The 16299-nt window shown below is 37.5% G+C and overlaps 1 protein-coding gene across 4 annotated transcripts in view; it reads right to left on the bottom strand.

Annotated features, from left to right (window-relative positions):
• Window positions 1-16299, bottom strand: part of USP54 (ubiquitin specific peptidase 54) — a 91414-nt gene that overhangs the window by 23491 nt on the left and 51624 nt on the right. For all 4 annotated transcript variants that reach the window (XM_083866305.1, XM_083866308.1, XM_083866307.1 and 1 more), the window contains exons 4-10: window positions 9203-9337; window positions 7959-8072; window positions 7714-7796; window positions 5729-5834; window positions 3710-3856; window positions 2506-2655; window positions 1066-1234 (exon numbers count right to left, since the gene is read on the bottom strand). In XM_083866305.1, the coding sequence (XP_083722431.1) occupies window positions 1066-1234; window positions 2506-2655; window positions 3710-3856; window positions 5729-5834; window positions 7714-7796; window positions 7959-8072; window positions 9203-9337 (904 nt within the window). The remainder of the gene's footprint in view (window positions 1-1065; window positions 1235-2505; window positions 2656-3709; window positions 3857-5728; window positions 5835-7713; window positions 7797-7958; window positions 8073-9202; window positions 9338-16299) is intronic.

Here is a 16299-nt window from a genome sequence, read left to right as displayed (position 1 = left end):
CTCCTCTGGAAGCAGGGAGACAGTGTCATTCCTTCTGAAAAACCTGTTTCTTTCTTCCTCTTTGGTAACTCCAAGTTTATCAAATCTTTTTAACATGCAAAATTAAACTACATCCATTGGACTAAAGTACACATTAGTACTACACTGAAATTATTGTTCATTTTCAACAGTGTTGAGTGCAACTACAATACGAAACACTGCTTTGGGGAAAGTAAAAAAATTACTCAAGTACGAAATATTAATAAGGGTAACAAGAACATCATGTTATAATAATGATCAGGTTTCATCTATTATGAATCAAAAGCTTATCTGGTATAAACTCTATACTGAAATACTTCTATCTAAAGCAAAGTAGAAGTAGTGGCTCCTTCTCAAGAAGCCAGCATTGATTCCCTTCTGAAAAGTATGAAGCATCATGGTTCAGTTTCAGTACAGGAATACTTGAATTCATTAGAGGTGAAAAGGGCAATCTCCTCCCTCCACTTTCAGTAAATAGAAGTAAAAAAATCTGAACAGTTTGAAGACTGTTGGTTATTTTACATATGTGATGTATACACTGCTTAATACACAGGATATTAGTTTCATACTCATTTCTCAGTGGGGAAATTAAAGAAGAAAAAAATATAATAAAGAAGGAAGTAATTCTTATGTTTAACTGCAATTGCTGACCTTGAGGGTGCTTCACATTTTTCATGAGAACAAGTCCTGCAGTAAATGTCCTATTTAAGGATGGTTTAGATCTTTTGAAGTCAGAAACTTCAGTTATTGAAGTCATCAGTTAGTGCTCCTTTCTACATCCACACCACACCAGGTCCTTCACTTCCCCCATCCCTCAATTTCTTTCTCTAAACCTTTTTGGAGAAGATTGCTATCCAAACAATCAGCAGTCTTAGACAAAGAGGGAGGTTCACAGATGAAACCCCGGAAATCACCTTCGGAATTCTTGGTCAGCTTTAAACAAGCAACAAGGACCCGTGCTGACAGTAATACACTCCAAAGAAGGAAAACATTTCACACTCCACATTTCAGCATGAAGGTACAAGGCAGAGAGCCCACATTGCTTACCTGAGTCTTCACTGTCATAGCAAGTCCTGCTGTATTGCTGTAAATCCACCTGAGGGGGCAAATCTTGCGTTGACACTGGAGTTCCTCTTGGATCTGCATAGAGCAGCAGCAAAGGCTGGTAGTGACCCTTAATGCACTTTGTCACAACATCTTTCCACTTTGGACCAATCTGAATTGACAACCAGAAAAAAACCCAAAAGTTTTCTGTCATCATTTTCTAGAATAAGTTCTCTTTTCCCCCATCACGATTCTTTCAGAGTTCGATTTTCTACTGCCATACTTTAACTCTTTCTTATAGCCAGCATTGACCTGGACTCAGTGAGAACAGTACTAAGTCAACCTAATTAAAATTCAGGTATTCATCATACTATGACTAAATTGATTGCAATTATTGCTAAAAATACAACTACAAAAATAATTATTCCCTTTCAGATGTTTTTTTTTTCCATAAAAAACTTTTTATCCTCTGAGATGTTTTAACTTTGTATCAAACAAAAAACTGAAGAATTTGTTAATGAACAAAATGAACAATAAAAGATATCAGGACAGTAAATTCAAGTCAAAGCTAAATACTTCAAGCACGTGAATCTTTCTGCTGTGACAGAACCTCTGCAAGCAGTGATAGGCCAAGCAATTAATTCACATAGTAATACTAATCTCACAAATCTTCTCCATGTACTAATACAGGTTTCATCTGATATACTGAGCATTTACTCCAATAAATTTGCTCCATAGGTGAGTATTCTACTAAAGCACTGCAGTATTTATCCTTGCCAATTTTTTCTGCTAAGAAATATGATTGAATAAATGCATCAAGAGTTTTTCCCCCATTGAGACTGTATTTGGCATGACTACAGGAGAAAATTTTCCTCTCTCACATTTGTAATTCCATGACTAGAAGGAAAACAGGAGAGTGGTAAGAAATAATGCCAAACAATCGAATGGGTTATAAATGTCATGCCAAGATCCCAGCACTGGTGTCTTTAATGTCAAGGACCTCATGCTTGCTGAAAAGGGTAGAAAAAAGCATTAACAGAAGAGCGGAAAATTTGTTGTTGGCAGTAAACTCTGGGGGAGTCTGGCATGGAGACACTCAAGCAGAGTTCAACAGCAGGTACTAAATAGCTGTACTGCTTGTCAGCAAGGGAAAGAGATGGGTGTTAGTTGTATGCACAAGCAAACTGTAAGTTTTCAAATACCAGCATAAAAACAAGAGTGGGAGCCAACAGAACAGAACTAAGAATAGGGCTACTGAGATTTCTGATATGCTTTTTTTGAAAATACTTCCCTTTGCTGAGAAAAAATGAGTAACAAATTTGTGGATCCTGAATGGAAAACCAGCAAAAAACCTCTCAAAATCTGTAGAAAACAGTATGGATTTACACACAAGCAGATAACAAATTTCCAACAGCATATTTTCCTGAACATTTTTTTCCTCACCTCTTTGACATGAGCATCATCAAAGTACATCCACTTGCGGATTTTAGTTTGGAAGAAGAAGGTTGAATAGTGTTTTCCATAGTAACAGATCATTCCCACCAAATACAACTCTGAGTGTTTTGCTCTGTCATCAGTTACTCTGAAGAAGAGCTTTAGGAAGGGAGGTAAGAAAAATGGAAGGAGAAATTAATGAAGTGCTCAGAATTTTACACACCACTAATGTTCAGAGATATCAAAGTACTATAGAGAGGTGTCAGGCGTTTACTTCAAAAGGTAGAGAAAACAAGGCAATAAATAACTAATCATGCTATGTTTAAGCAAACCCAGAGACATGGATCAGAAATAAATTCTGACCAACCCACCACATGCTCATAAATTGAGTTGGACTTGGACTATGTGTCTACTTGAAGGAAGACATTTACAACAATGATAAAATACCTACTACATAATTTGAATGTGGTTCTGTTTCGAAAATTCGTATTCTCTGTCAGGCTTATTGATTATATCAAATACTGTTTGAAACATTCATTCCTTTTTGCAGAAACAAAGTGGTTTGGACAGTAAACAGCTGACTTTTATTCTGACTTCAGCAAGGGCTATCCAGAATTTAGCATGGACCAGTTTATGATGCTAACACATAAAAGATGAACTGAAGACATCAGATCAAAACTATCAGTTAATGTAGAGTAAGTGAATCCTTCAGGAGACAAACATCTGGATCCTATTTAATTCAGTCTTTCATTCAATCATACAGTGCAATCCATCACCTCTTAGATACTGTTCAGTCACAAATAACTCTTCAGTGTTATGACCACACATTTCACTAAAAAGAGAAGCTAAAAGTAAATTTAAAAAAGGAACCCCAAAGACCACTAAACTACGTCTTGTCTTCAAAAGAAATAGAAATGAAAGAGCATATATGTATTTTCATAGAAATAGCACAACCCCAATCCAGAATTCCCTTTCACTTGAAAGTATTTTTTTTTTAAGTTTCAGATATTTCAGAAACTCAAGAATATACAGTTCACAGATTTTTCTAAGGCTTTGAGAAACAGGTCGGATCCTTGGTTCTGTCCTCTATTCCTCTTTTTATGGACACCAAAAAAGGTAAAGGTGGTGACTTTATATTTTTCTCCATTTGCTATTGTAGGCTACCAAGGAAAAGACTGCTTTTATAAGTAGTGCCAAAATACAGAAAACTCACATCTCCCAGTTTAAGGCAAGTTCCCAGACTGTGAATCACATCCTCAGCCAGATCAGAGTGGTCCGAGTCCCAAACCAAGCCAATGGTGATGATCTGTGGTGAGTTCATCAGCACACGACGAATACGGATCTTCTCCCCACAGTTACTCTGAGCATATAAATAAAACAAGACACTGAATATCATTCTGTGCCTATTATAAGGTCAGGGCAAAGCACTAACAAGTGTGAGTGTCAGAAGTACAGCTTCCAAAGAGGAGGTGGTGAAACACAGCAGATATGCTCAGTGCCAAGGTAGGAGCTTTTCATGTCATAGATGAGATGTGCGATCAAGATTATCCTGCATTCTCAAACTTTAAAGTCAACACTGCCAATTCCTCCTCCTGCTATTGAAAATGATTAAAACAGAGCACAAAAACAAGCTTATTTTAAAAAAAGATGCAAATGTACCTGAAAGATCCCAGTAACATTCTTAGGAATAGGACAGAAAGGACACTTTTGATCAGAATCTCAGATTAAAAATTGTATGTACAAAGACTAGTCTGAGAAAAATTTTCGGCTTTCCTGAAAAAGCAGAAAAAATCCTGCTTTGCTGTTAAATTTGAGTGATTCTACAGGGTACCTCAAACATCCCATCTTAGACAGTATAGTTAGGTCAGTATTTGTATAAATACGAGAACAGCACCAGGAAAATCAGGAGAATAAGAGCTGTTTTAGTAACTCATAAGAGTTCTACAATTCTTATTTCCTGTTTTGAGGTTTTTTTCCCATTTTTTACTTTTTAAATAAGTACCAATGCATTTTGCAGGGGAGGGGTGTGTCAGTGATACAACAGAAACTATGACAAAGTCCATTTGCAACATTCATTTTTTCCCTGAGGCATATCACAAAGGTACCCCTACAAGACTGCAGGAAAAATACCATTTTCATACTGAGAATTATTTCTCTGGTCCATAGAGTCCTGTTTCACAACTGGATATAATAATTTCTGACACTAAAATGAGGGAAGAGATTGCGAAGTGCCTCTTCCTCACACCAATCTAGAAAATTTAACCAGAATTTCAATCCCAACCATCAGTGAGAGCCAAAAATGAAAAATTCAGTAGAAAGAAACTGTAGAGGGCTCTGATGTTTAAACGTAGATACAAGGTTTTAATATCAAGATAACTCTATTCACACATATTTTGAAAGAGTCATTTAAAGTACAAACAATTCTGTTTATTATCTCCCAACCTATCTTACTCTCAAATTGTGTTCTTTTGCTTCAGCATTTTCAGCATGACAGCAGGAACATGGCACTCTGATAAAAAGCTTCCTTTGCATAGCTTCGAGACCACATTTAGTTAAACCTCAATAGAAAATTATTTTGAGTATAAAAAGAAAGGAGCAGCAAATGCTGGTATGCAATTTTATCCAGCTGATTCTTTCACAGTCAAAGAGCAGTCTGCCCTGACCAAGAATGTATTTCCATTAAATTTCACATTCTCTGATTATTAAATAGCTGGACTCATATGCACCTTTTTAAAATGACAATAAAATATCTTAATTTCTTTTACTTAGATAAGTAAGCCACCATTTGCCAATATTAAAAAGTATGTATTTCAATGGTGACTTTTACTGAAGGTTTCAGAGTTACAAATTGGGAGGGGAGCCAGGTATAAAATGGAGACACACTGGCCCCAGGGACCAGGTACATAAGCCCTCCTTTTAACGCTAATGCCCCTAACAGTAACATGAATTAACATGAAGCAGCAACTCTGCAGCTGTTTTCTGCCTTATTAATCAATATGTAAAAAAAGTTTGATGATTACTCTTTTTGCGTATTTATTAAAAGGCAGAACAAGACATCAAACTCTTATTTTAGAAATCTAGGACTTATGATACACAGAAAAAAATAAGCATCTATTCTTGTTGTTAATACTTATGGCTAGTCAAAGAAGCATGCACCATCACTAAGTTTTCCCTTCAACTGAGTAACTGTGACATCCTGAATTCACACCCAAAGCAAACTGAGGCTACTCACTGGACAGTTTCTCAGGTCCCCCATAGTGCTGGCGTTCTGCAGGAGCTCTCCAAACATATCTGGAGTTGGTTTCTCCCTCCTCTCCAGCATACAAATAGCCTGATTGCTTCAGTGTAGACAAAGCAGGGAAAACAAAAGTTTAATAATAAAATAAAAACATAAAGCCACGCTAATCTAGTATACGTTTCGCCTGAAGTTTTTTAAAGTTAAGGAACTTAAAATACACAACAATTTTTATATTTAATATTGTAGTACAGAAAAAAACCCACATAATTAATTGTGAATTACTGTATAGGGAAAACAAGTAAAACTCAAAATTGAAATAGATTGTTTGGCTTAAAAGAAAAATTAAACGTTTTGATAAATACTTGGTTTCAAAATGAAATGTTTGCTTCAAAATATGCCCCCTTCAATAAGCATAATTATAGTAAAGTAGCAGAGAAAGACACATTCTGAATAAAATTACAAACAAAAAATAGCACAGTAGCCAATTTATTTCACTGTCCAAGTTGAAAGAAAGATGTCAATATGTACACAAGAGTATTAATACTCAAAACATGTCCAAGCTTAAAACGGTTTCAGAGGTAAATAAATATATTAGTATATATTGGTATTTCTAAATTAATTGGTATTTCTAAATTGGTATTTCTAAATTGGTATTTCTAAAATAATGCATTACTTAAGATCTATGGTGATATTTCCTAAAAAATACTGAATACCATTTAGGTAACTATTTCCCCCTTTTTCTAATAAATAATATTCTGACACACAGTGTCTGCTGGAACCCAATGAAAATCTACAGCCTGATGGAACAGCAGGCAGCAGCCACAAGGGGGATGCTTTACAGTACTCTTGCTACACAGGTAAAGTGGTACCTTTTAAAAGATCTGCATGTGAAGAGCAACTAGCAGCTCTCGTGATAATTTTTTTCAGGCTCTGTAACTACATATCTCACATGCCAGACATAAAGCAAAGAAAAGTTCTAATCTCAATAAAAATTTCAAGAGAGAAACAAATAAGAGATTCCTGCCTCAATCATATTTAAAAAGCTTTTAACTGAGTAGCCATCTACTGAAAACAGACTTTTCCAGCATTAGTTCAAATAATCTGCTACAGATCTAGAGCTCATGCTCTGTGCACTGCCTTTAATGAAAGGTCACAGTGACCAGGGAAGTTCCCCCATAACCAGATTAAACAAGAGCTATATATTCATCCAAGGAAAGAGGATTTGAGGAACTACAGGCTGGTCAGTCTCACTCCACCACCTGGGGCCATGACAGACCAAATCAATCCCCTTGGAAATCAACCCCATGCATGTGAAGGATAAGGTGAGTCAGAGCAGTCAGTGTGGATTTACGAAGGGCAAATGATGTCTGACCTCCAGTGAGAACTTCCCTTTCTGCATCTTCCCCTCGTTATCAGGGAACTGCCCTGGTCACCATGAAGGAAGAAAAACCCTCCAGTTCAGAACTGGAAAAGGCAGCTCAGAGAAGTCATGGAATTTTTGTCCTTTAAGGACTTTCAAAACTCAGCTACACACAACCCCAGGCAATCTGATTTAGCTTTGAAGTTAGCCCTGTTTTAAACATGAGGATGCAGTAGATGTCCAAACGTCCTTTTCAATGTAATTTTTTTTGTTTTTCTTATCTGTCTTCTTAAATCACCTGCTCACACATTAAAGTCTTTCAAAATGAACATGAGTCCTTGCTACTACAGTTGTCAAGATTCAGAATCATAAACAAGCAGACACACTGATCCATGCCTAAACTGCCATGTTCTGCTTCACTAAATCCTCATGTTCTTTATCACAGTTAGCAAAGCTCCACCAACTTTGAACAAACCATATCCTAGATATGATATTTAATCAATAAGGGTCATAAAAATCCAACTGCAATACCAGTATGAGGGGAGGGAAAAAAAAAAGAAAAAAAAAGGAGACAGGGGGAAGGAGGTGGAAAGACTCCCTGTGGAAAAACTCGACTCACCAGAGTGAGGTTGTGGAAATATAATGTACCATCTGGATGAAAGGTAATGGGTCAGAGGTGGCACCACAGCTGGTACAAACACACTGAAGAGAAAGAAAATATAACACATTGACAAGATTAAATAGGTATTTCCACTGCACCACTTCAGCCTGCACATTTCTCTACTGTGGCAATGCACGTTTTAGGAATGAAAACATAAAACCTGAGAGCTGGCCCTTGGTATTAAGGACATATCATTACCTCACCTGTTCAAATAAAGTCATTGCAAACTTCTGGTGGGAAACACAATGTGGTGCAGTGCAAATATCCTCCTTTGTCTCATCTGCAATGTGGAAGTGAATTCGCATTAACAGGTTTTCCTAGCCAAAGGAAAAAAAGGAAAAAATGCATTAGATAATTTCAGTTGCAGACAAAAGTTAAGATATGTATCACAAAAGCATGTCAGATGCAATAATGTTACAGACAGAAGGCTCCTGCAGATTTGTGAAAATTGCTTCAAAAACAAAGTTGGTATTTCTTGGATAAAAAAAGGAAATGCCCTCCCCTTCCGATTTGAAATGCTGGATCAGGTAACCATTTATTTTATTTACTAATACTGCTGAAGACTCTGCTGCTGATTTTTCTGACCAGTTCTCAAGCATCCATAGATATGACCAAATGTAACAGAGCAGTTTTAAAAAACTTATGTAACCTATGCAGTTTTAAAAAATCACTGGATTGACACTAACTTCTCATCAACACAAAACAAACCAACTTCTACATTCCCTGAGAGCTTTGAAATATGTCACATTGTCTATACACAATCAGAAAGGGGGAGAACTAATAAATGAAGAGGCAGACTAAATTCTGTATGAAACAAAAGGACTGAACATTTTCTAGATATTAATTCATATAACTACATCTGTTTAAAGTTCCCAGGAGTTCTTGTCCCAAGACCTTCTCTCCTCCCACTGTTGCCAACATTAATCTGTGGGTGCCAGAAATCTCTTGACAACTCTTCCAGCAGAAAATTTTTCATTAACACTACTAACTGCCTGGGTGGTTTATAGGCCTGCAATAAATAGGTCAAGATTAATTATTTGTCAAAACAGCTCTAACATTGTACAGTTTCCCTTGAAAATTTTCCTGTGAAAATGCAATTTTAGAATAACTGGCAAATAAAATGTCCTTTCACCCTTTTAAGGTGATTCTTAAAACTAGAATCCTGGATTTTTTTATAATTCACATCTAAATCACACTAGAGAGGGCAAGCAGTACATATGCAAAATAAACTGCAAAACCAGTTACTGATGATATTACGATTTCCAAATCACTAGTTTGTGGATCTCTCCACATACTTTCCCAGGCCAGACTGCAAAGTCTGTTGCAATTTGGGGAAAAGAAAAATAAGAGGGGAAAAAAAATTAAGGGGAAAAAAAAAAAATCAGGGAAGACTGGGTAGTGGTGTGCCACATCTCTGCCTGTCAAACCATCTTTCAGTTATACTCACAAAGCATTCAGCAGCATCATCCATGATGCCCAGCTGGAAGCGTTGCTCATCTTGGAACGTCTTTGCAAGAGCAGTGCGCAAGGCATCAGAAGGCAGCACTTTCTCACTGCTACACTGAAACTGATTGAATATACCCTAGCAAAAAACCCAAAAAGATAGTTAAGTTACTGTATTTTTCAAAATAGGACTCAATTGATCTGAAAACAAACAGCAAACATTTAACTTGTTTGGATCCTGAAACACACAGATACTTGTACAGACTACAAGAGAAAATCCTGAAAGTTCCTCCTTTGAAATCATATGCACCTTTGTGTATTTCTTCTTTTCACATATACAAGAGAGGGTTAGGAGTTCAGGAGGAAACTTGCCTCAGTGTCAATCCCCCCTGAATCTATTTTTCTTTCTCCAAATCTGATTCCTGAAGCAAATACAATGAACACAAAAACTTCAATACTTTCTATTCCCATCTCTCCCTCTCTATTTAACTTTCTCACTTCCAGCTTACCCATGCCACCTCAATCGCTCTTTTGAGCAACTCCTTCCAAACACCTCTAGCCCTTAAACAGCCTCAACTTGATACTCGCACACTTTACAAAATTTACCTTTCACAAGTCCAAGTGGGTAAGAATTGGATGATTTTTGTACCAGCATGCAGGAAGGAAAAGGCATGACATAAACAGGAATGGCAGTTCCTATGTATAGCCAGCTGTTCACTTGCTGCCATAAACCATTTCCATAACTGTAACTCACACATCACCTGGGTAACAACCATTTGAAAAGATGAGTAGTTCTAAAAAGACACATCACTGTCTGAAGTGTAGGTTATATGCATGGAAGTTCCGTGCATATTCCCCAACTGATTAAACGCCCATGTTTCTTTTGTGTGCTTGTTTGCACATGTGTGTGAAATATCCGAAACATCATCTGAACAGTTAACTTTCACTCTGCCCTTCCTACAAAAGCAGTACTCTAATTCTGTATGCAAGATCCTCAGTCTAAGTAAAAAATTTCTAGTCCTTATTTTAATACAAGACAACTCTCCATCACCGCTGTGCTCTACTTTCTACCTCATTTCATATGACAAGCAACCATCTTCATCAGTGTCAATCTCAAAATTCTGCTTGTCTTTTCCTATAAAACTTTGCTCACAATTTCTCTAAAGACTGTGTAAAAGCTCAATTCATACTGCATGAGAGGAAAAAGGGATCACCTTTAATTGTGCACCAGTTTGCTTTTCTGCTTTCTAAACTTAGTAAAATGAGGAGAAAAATCAAACTGGTTTGCCTGTTTGATTTTCTTTCAAATCTATACTAATCTGCAGTGATTCACAATTCCAGTAGCATTTCTTCCTTTTATTATAGAAACCTTCTCCTCAACATACTTAGGGTCTACCTTAATTGGAAATAATCTAAATCTTTCTCTCCAGTAACTATTTTCAGTTGTTTCTTATCAGGAAATAAGAAGGTAAGCTTGGAGGTTTGCCAAATGGTACAATCTTGTCTGTTTTGAGGAAGCTGGAAAAAGGGCAGAGCACAGCTGTCACTGCACAGGCAGCAAACCACCCTCCATGCCCCTGCCATTTCTCCCATAGGAATGGTACAATTTATAGAGTTGACATAGTCTAACACAGATGAAACATGCCTATCTCTCTTGATTGCAACCTTTATTTTGGCGGTCCTCAAGGTGCTCAGTCATGGATAATGGCCAATTGTGCTGAAGGCCACAGCTCCTCCACTATTGACTTTATTAGAGTATCACAGAATCATGAGAAAAGGGTAAAGAAGAGAAAGTGAGGCAGTATCATACTGCATGAACTACAGACAATACCCCTCCTCAGCTATCTTTTATATATACAGACATAAAACAGAAAGAATGACAACATCTCTGCACTTAAACTTGATCGCCATTTCTGTCACTCTGATAACTGAGCAAGTTTCATGTTTCATTAGTGAATTTTCTCATTTCAGTGACCCTCAAAAAAAAAAAAAGGCAGTGAAGCATAACTCCATCCTGCTTCACATTTTACATTAAATAATTAAAGAGCACTTCAAAATATTCACAACTGTGCTTTGGAAATGTGCTTATTCTGTTTATTTGATCTCAGTTTGAAGATCTGAGCCACTTGTCTAGAAACTGGTCCACAACCTCAGTGCCGTGAGCTGATGGGCAAGACCTGGTTTGCTTCAGTGAGAGCTCTGAAATGGCTTTGCACTCCTGGGCAGTAAGAAACAATGCAGGCTCTAAATTAGGTAAAAGGAGAAGCAAACAAGGAAACTCTTCTTTTAAACATCTATCTTTAAAGAAACACTATACTTACCATGGAACAAAATATAATTAAGCAATGTCAATTCTATGAAGAATGCAAAAATCAGGACGTAACAGATCCCAATATTACATGGAAGAATGCTTCCTCAAATTTGTAATAACATGGCACACAATGTCTTATTTAGATTGCAAGAGAGAAAAAAAAAAATCTTAAAACCAGTGAGTAATTGTGCATTTTAATCTAATAAAGATCAAATCTTATTACATCATTGCACAGTGCAGTTTAGAGCAGGCTGGAATCCAGTGCTTGTAGGAAGTCCCAAAAGCACCTCAAATGGAGTCAAAAGCAGTTTGAACACAGGGGAGTTTAGTTTCTCTTAGGTTTCAGTCAGTGGGGTTAGGTTGGGGTTTTGGTGGGGGGAGATGGGGATGTTGAGATTGATTCCCCTTTCTTTTTCAAGGTAGGTTCTTTGCTCCCCTTCAGAACAAGTCTTTCTTGTCTCTCCACCTTCGATGGACAGGTGTGGCATTTCCTGCAATTTCATCACTTTACATTATCTAAGTCAGATCTCCCTCCTTAATTTAAGGTCTTGCCTGTGAGTGATCCTGTTAATTGCTCCAGCATTGGTTCCATACACAGGTATGAAAGGCAATTTGGTGCAGAACAGGAAAGCACTGCCTGATTCTGCTCCAGGAGTTCTCATGGCACTTTCTTCCAGGGTTTGTGGAACATGACAACTTCATACATGAAACATACAAACTCCCCTCTCCTCCAAAAACTTCTTCAACTTCTTCTGAAACTGAAGATGGTGGAAATCCCACCATTGCACCAATGATCTCTTTCAATGGCTACACTCCAACACAATGAGCATGTCCCTAACAGTGGCAACAATATGAATGGACACTGCTGAAAGCCCCATGAAAATGCCAAGTTTCTTCCACTTTACCTGTTTGCAGTAACTAAAATCAAGGATGCAGAACAAAAAAATATCTAGGTTAACATAAAATCTAAGAATTACTAATACTGTATTAATAGCAGTACTTCGGTTTCTACACTGAGGACACATTGGTCAGTCTACAAGCTAAGACAGAACAGAGTCAGCAAGGGATTTTTCAGATAGGAAGTCTGTGTTCTAGTTATACTGCATTCCTATGAGAGGTCTATATAGAAAAGAAGCCTATCTCCCTTCACATCCCCTTCCCTACAGCTCTTCAAAAGTCTGGAAAGGGTAGCAGAGAGTAGAATTAGGAAGGCCATGTGTTCTTCAAGACCAATAAATTCACAAACTCCATCCATATTGATCTTCCCCAAACAGTAAGATCAATTCATATTACATGGTTCTCTTTCACCAGCTTGCTCTCAGATGGGTTCAAACCTGGAACTTCCTTAACCACTCAATCAATCAATTATAGGGCCTCACTTCATTTTTTACTATTCAGAAGGATTTTTCATAGTTTTTTTAACTGAAGGCTTCATATCCTTTCTACTACTACAGGGCTGTGCCTCTGACACACATCCAAACAAAGCCTTGCAGAGTCAGTGGGCTTCCAAAACAATGCCCTCCACTTTGGGAAGTGCGGGTGTGGGGATCAGTATGAACTTTCTATATGTATATTGATCAAAGATCAAATAAAGGAAAAAGAACCTAAGTTTTGAGATGAGGTACATTTCTCATGCAACTCTTCAAGAAACCTTGAAGACATTACAGAACACTAAAATCCACATGCATGATCATAAACCATGATCACCTGGTTTAAATAAAGAATAATAGAGAATAAAGATAGCAAGTATTCTTTTAGGTAATTAATGGGATTGACATGCATTCTTGGGAGTTCTTTTAAAGATTTGAAAGTTGCAGTAACTGTGAATCACTCCCCCTATAATTTACAATATCGCTCCCAATTATCTTTAATAGTGTTTGGAATCAACTTCCTCCCTAGGAAATAAGTATTCCATTTATTTGGGATAAATTGACATCTGCAGCTTGTAACTAACCATTCTGATGAAACAAACCAAGCTTGATATACATTCACATGTGTCTTTTTAATCAAGCATGCAAAAGTAGGCTGACATAAGAATAAATTGATGGGTGAAGACAATAGGGAACAGCTACTGAATCAGAACAGTGTTCATGCACTGTAATTTTGAGTTGTGTCCTTGGCAGTTTTCTGAGAACTAACTATTCCCTTCCAGAATTACACAGAAGTTTCTTCTGTATAGAGATATCACTGCAGCTCTAGTGGTATGGTGTTTCAAAGAACAAAACATGTTCCCCTCAAATGCTTTAGTATTCCCTACACTAACCAATTGTTTCTGGGTTTTGGTGATAGAATTTTTGTTTGCATAATTTTTTTAAGCTTTCTCTCCATTTCAGTAGCATGCCCTTCTTACCCTGTTCAATTCACTGGACCTTTTTTCTTGCTCATAGTACCTAATCTCTCATTCAGAACACCACACTCTCCCAGAGAACTCTTGTACTCAGTACAACAACCTGTTTCAAACGGCTGCTAAAAACCACCTTTCTTCTATCCAAACACATCAGCCTCCACCCACAGTATTTCCACTAGCTCACATTTCTTCCCCACATTTCCTCATGCTCTATTCGCCTTAAAGGCTGCAACAAATTCTACGTCTATTTGGTTTTGTGTCTTTTGATCTCTTTTCAAACCTCCAAGTCTGATAACGATCAACCCAGATCTCCATTTATTCCTCTTTTTTTATGTTTCTTCCATTTGTACTCACATTGTACCCTGAATATGAAGATCTGGTCCCTAGTACAGACTCTGTCAAGTCAGGCTCTACTACCAAAATCAAGTGAAAATAATACTTTCCACAAGTGTTGTTTAGGAAGGCAGGAGGGAAAGAAATTCAAATCACAGAAATGTGCACATCTATTAGGTTACAATTCATTAACTGCTTGATCAAGATCAAAACAGCCAATTGTTATTTGGAAGTGTAATTACCACTTTATTAACTCAGGAAACTGTACTTGCTGCTAGTTTATTTGGCAGGCAGTTAATTGCAAGTGCCAACTGAAGAAAAAAGTTCAAACAATAAAAGTAATTATTTTATGTATTTTGACTACTATTTCATCCTAAAATACTACTGTCATTTGAAAAAAAGTATAGAACAAGAGGATGAAATCTTAGCAACCAACCTATTATAGTCTCTACCACATGATGAACATTTCATAATAAATCACTCAATTTCAAGCAAGTGGCTTTTCAGAACCAACTACAGTCATTCCACTTTTTTAAAGGACTGTAAAACCCTACTGTTCTCCATTTTCATCTTAAACAACAACATCATTTCTACACAGAAAATTCACATTCTTCCTGCTTTTGTTGCAGATGACAAAACAACAGAAAAGACCAGCCCTATTAGAATTTATCAATCAATAGAACATTCTTCTTTGTGACCTACAAAAAACACTCTGTCCTGTATCCTGGCACTATGGAGCTCCCAGTACAATCCCTGGAAGGAGAACAAACTCTCTGTGGCATGCTCAGTACAGTGGACGGATTTCCCCCTTCCTACTCTCTTTCAACTGTGATAAACACCAAAGCAAAGTCATGCTGAAAAAAAAAAAAAGGAAAATAAACCAAATCATAGTAGACTTCAGCATAAATAATAAATCAAAAAGCTGTTCCAGTGTTATAGCAGGCAAACCACACAGTGGTAAGAACAGCTTGTGTATTGAAAAAAATATTTCAACAGTGCCACATCTTAAGGAGCAGTGGTTTGGGATTCCAGTAAAAAACTCTCCCTTTATATAGCTCTTGATACAAGGTTCCTTCCAAATAACTAAGGAATGCATATCTGGAAAGATTTCAAGGTTCATTTTCTAGCTACATAAGCACAGTCAGGTAGCACACCAAGTTTTAAAATTACCTTAAGAATTTGTCAAATGGAAGTCTTCAATGTGGTACAAAAATAAAATGTGATTTGATCAGGTATGACATCACCATCCTGTGATCTCATACTTGAAATTACAAGTAATATTTAGAGAGCTACTGAGCATTTACAGTAAATACTGTGCATGACATCCGAATCCCTAGAAACAGTTGGAACAAGCCAAGAAAACGTGGAAAAAATACAACTTCAGTGTTATTCCATGGCTAAATTTAGCTTTGAGAAGACTATCTTCCTCTAGAGTCAAAAGGAAGAGGATGTCACCTTCAGAGCAACATTTCAGAGTAGGAGAAGAGCATGAACCCTCTCTGTACAACACAGATGGTGTCAGGTATGCTGTGAGGGGACCCTGAAGTGAAGTAGGGGAACATGAATAGGCTCCTCCCCACAAGTATTGTCCCTTTCCCAGGCCAGGCTGGAATCTGAACATGCCAGCATGCTCTGAAGAGAACATGTCCTGTCTCCACCTTGCTAGGTCTGGACAAGTATTTTGGGCAGATCCACCTGACAGCATGCAAGGCTAATTACCTCTCCCCAGACCCTAATAGGAGATTTTCGCCTGGTATAGAGCTCCAAATTCTGGTGTTCCCACTGGATCCAGCCACTTCTTCTCCCTCATCTTAGCAAAGCCTAAGGTTCAAGAAAAAGAGGATGTCAAAGACCTGGAGGCTAATCCAGCATTACTCTGGCAGGACAACAGTTAACGGCTTCCAGAGCAGAAAGGAGAGCTGGGGCAGGGGAAGAGATGAGCACAGAAAGGAGGGGATGACCCTGCTGCCCCAGGACACAAAACATGCTCTTGGTGATGCTTGCAGTATTAGGTGCACATTAAGCACATAATCCCACTTTTCTTATAGAAGTTTACACATAACATGTACCAGACAGACAGACTTTTACAGGAGGAAAAAAATAGAGCAAT

This window comes from Zosterops lateralis (genome assembly GCF_965231275.1).
Source record: "Zosterops lateralis genome assembly, chromosome: 8".
NCBI lineage: Eukaryota > Metazoa > Chordata > Aves > Passeriformes > Zosteropidae > Zosterops > Zosterops lateralis.
The sequence above is the reverse complement of the archived record's forward strand: the minus strand, read 5'-3'. Positions and strand labels throughout refer to the sequence as shown.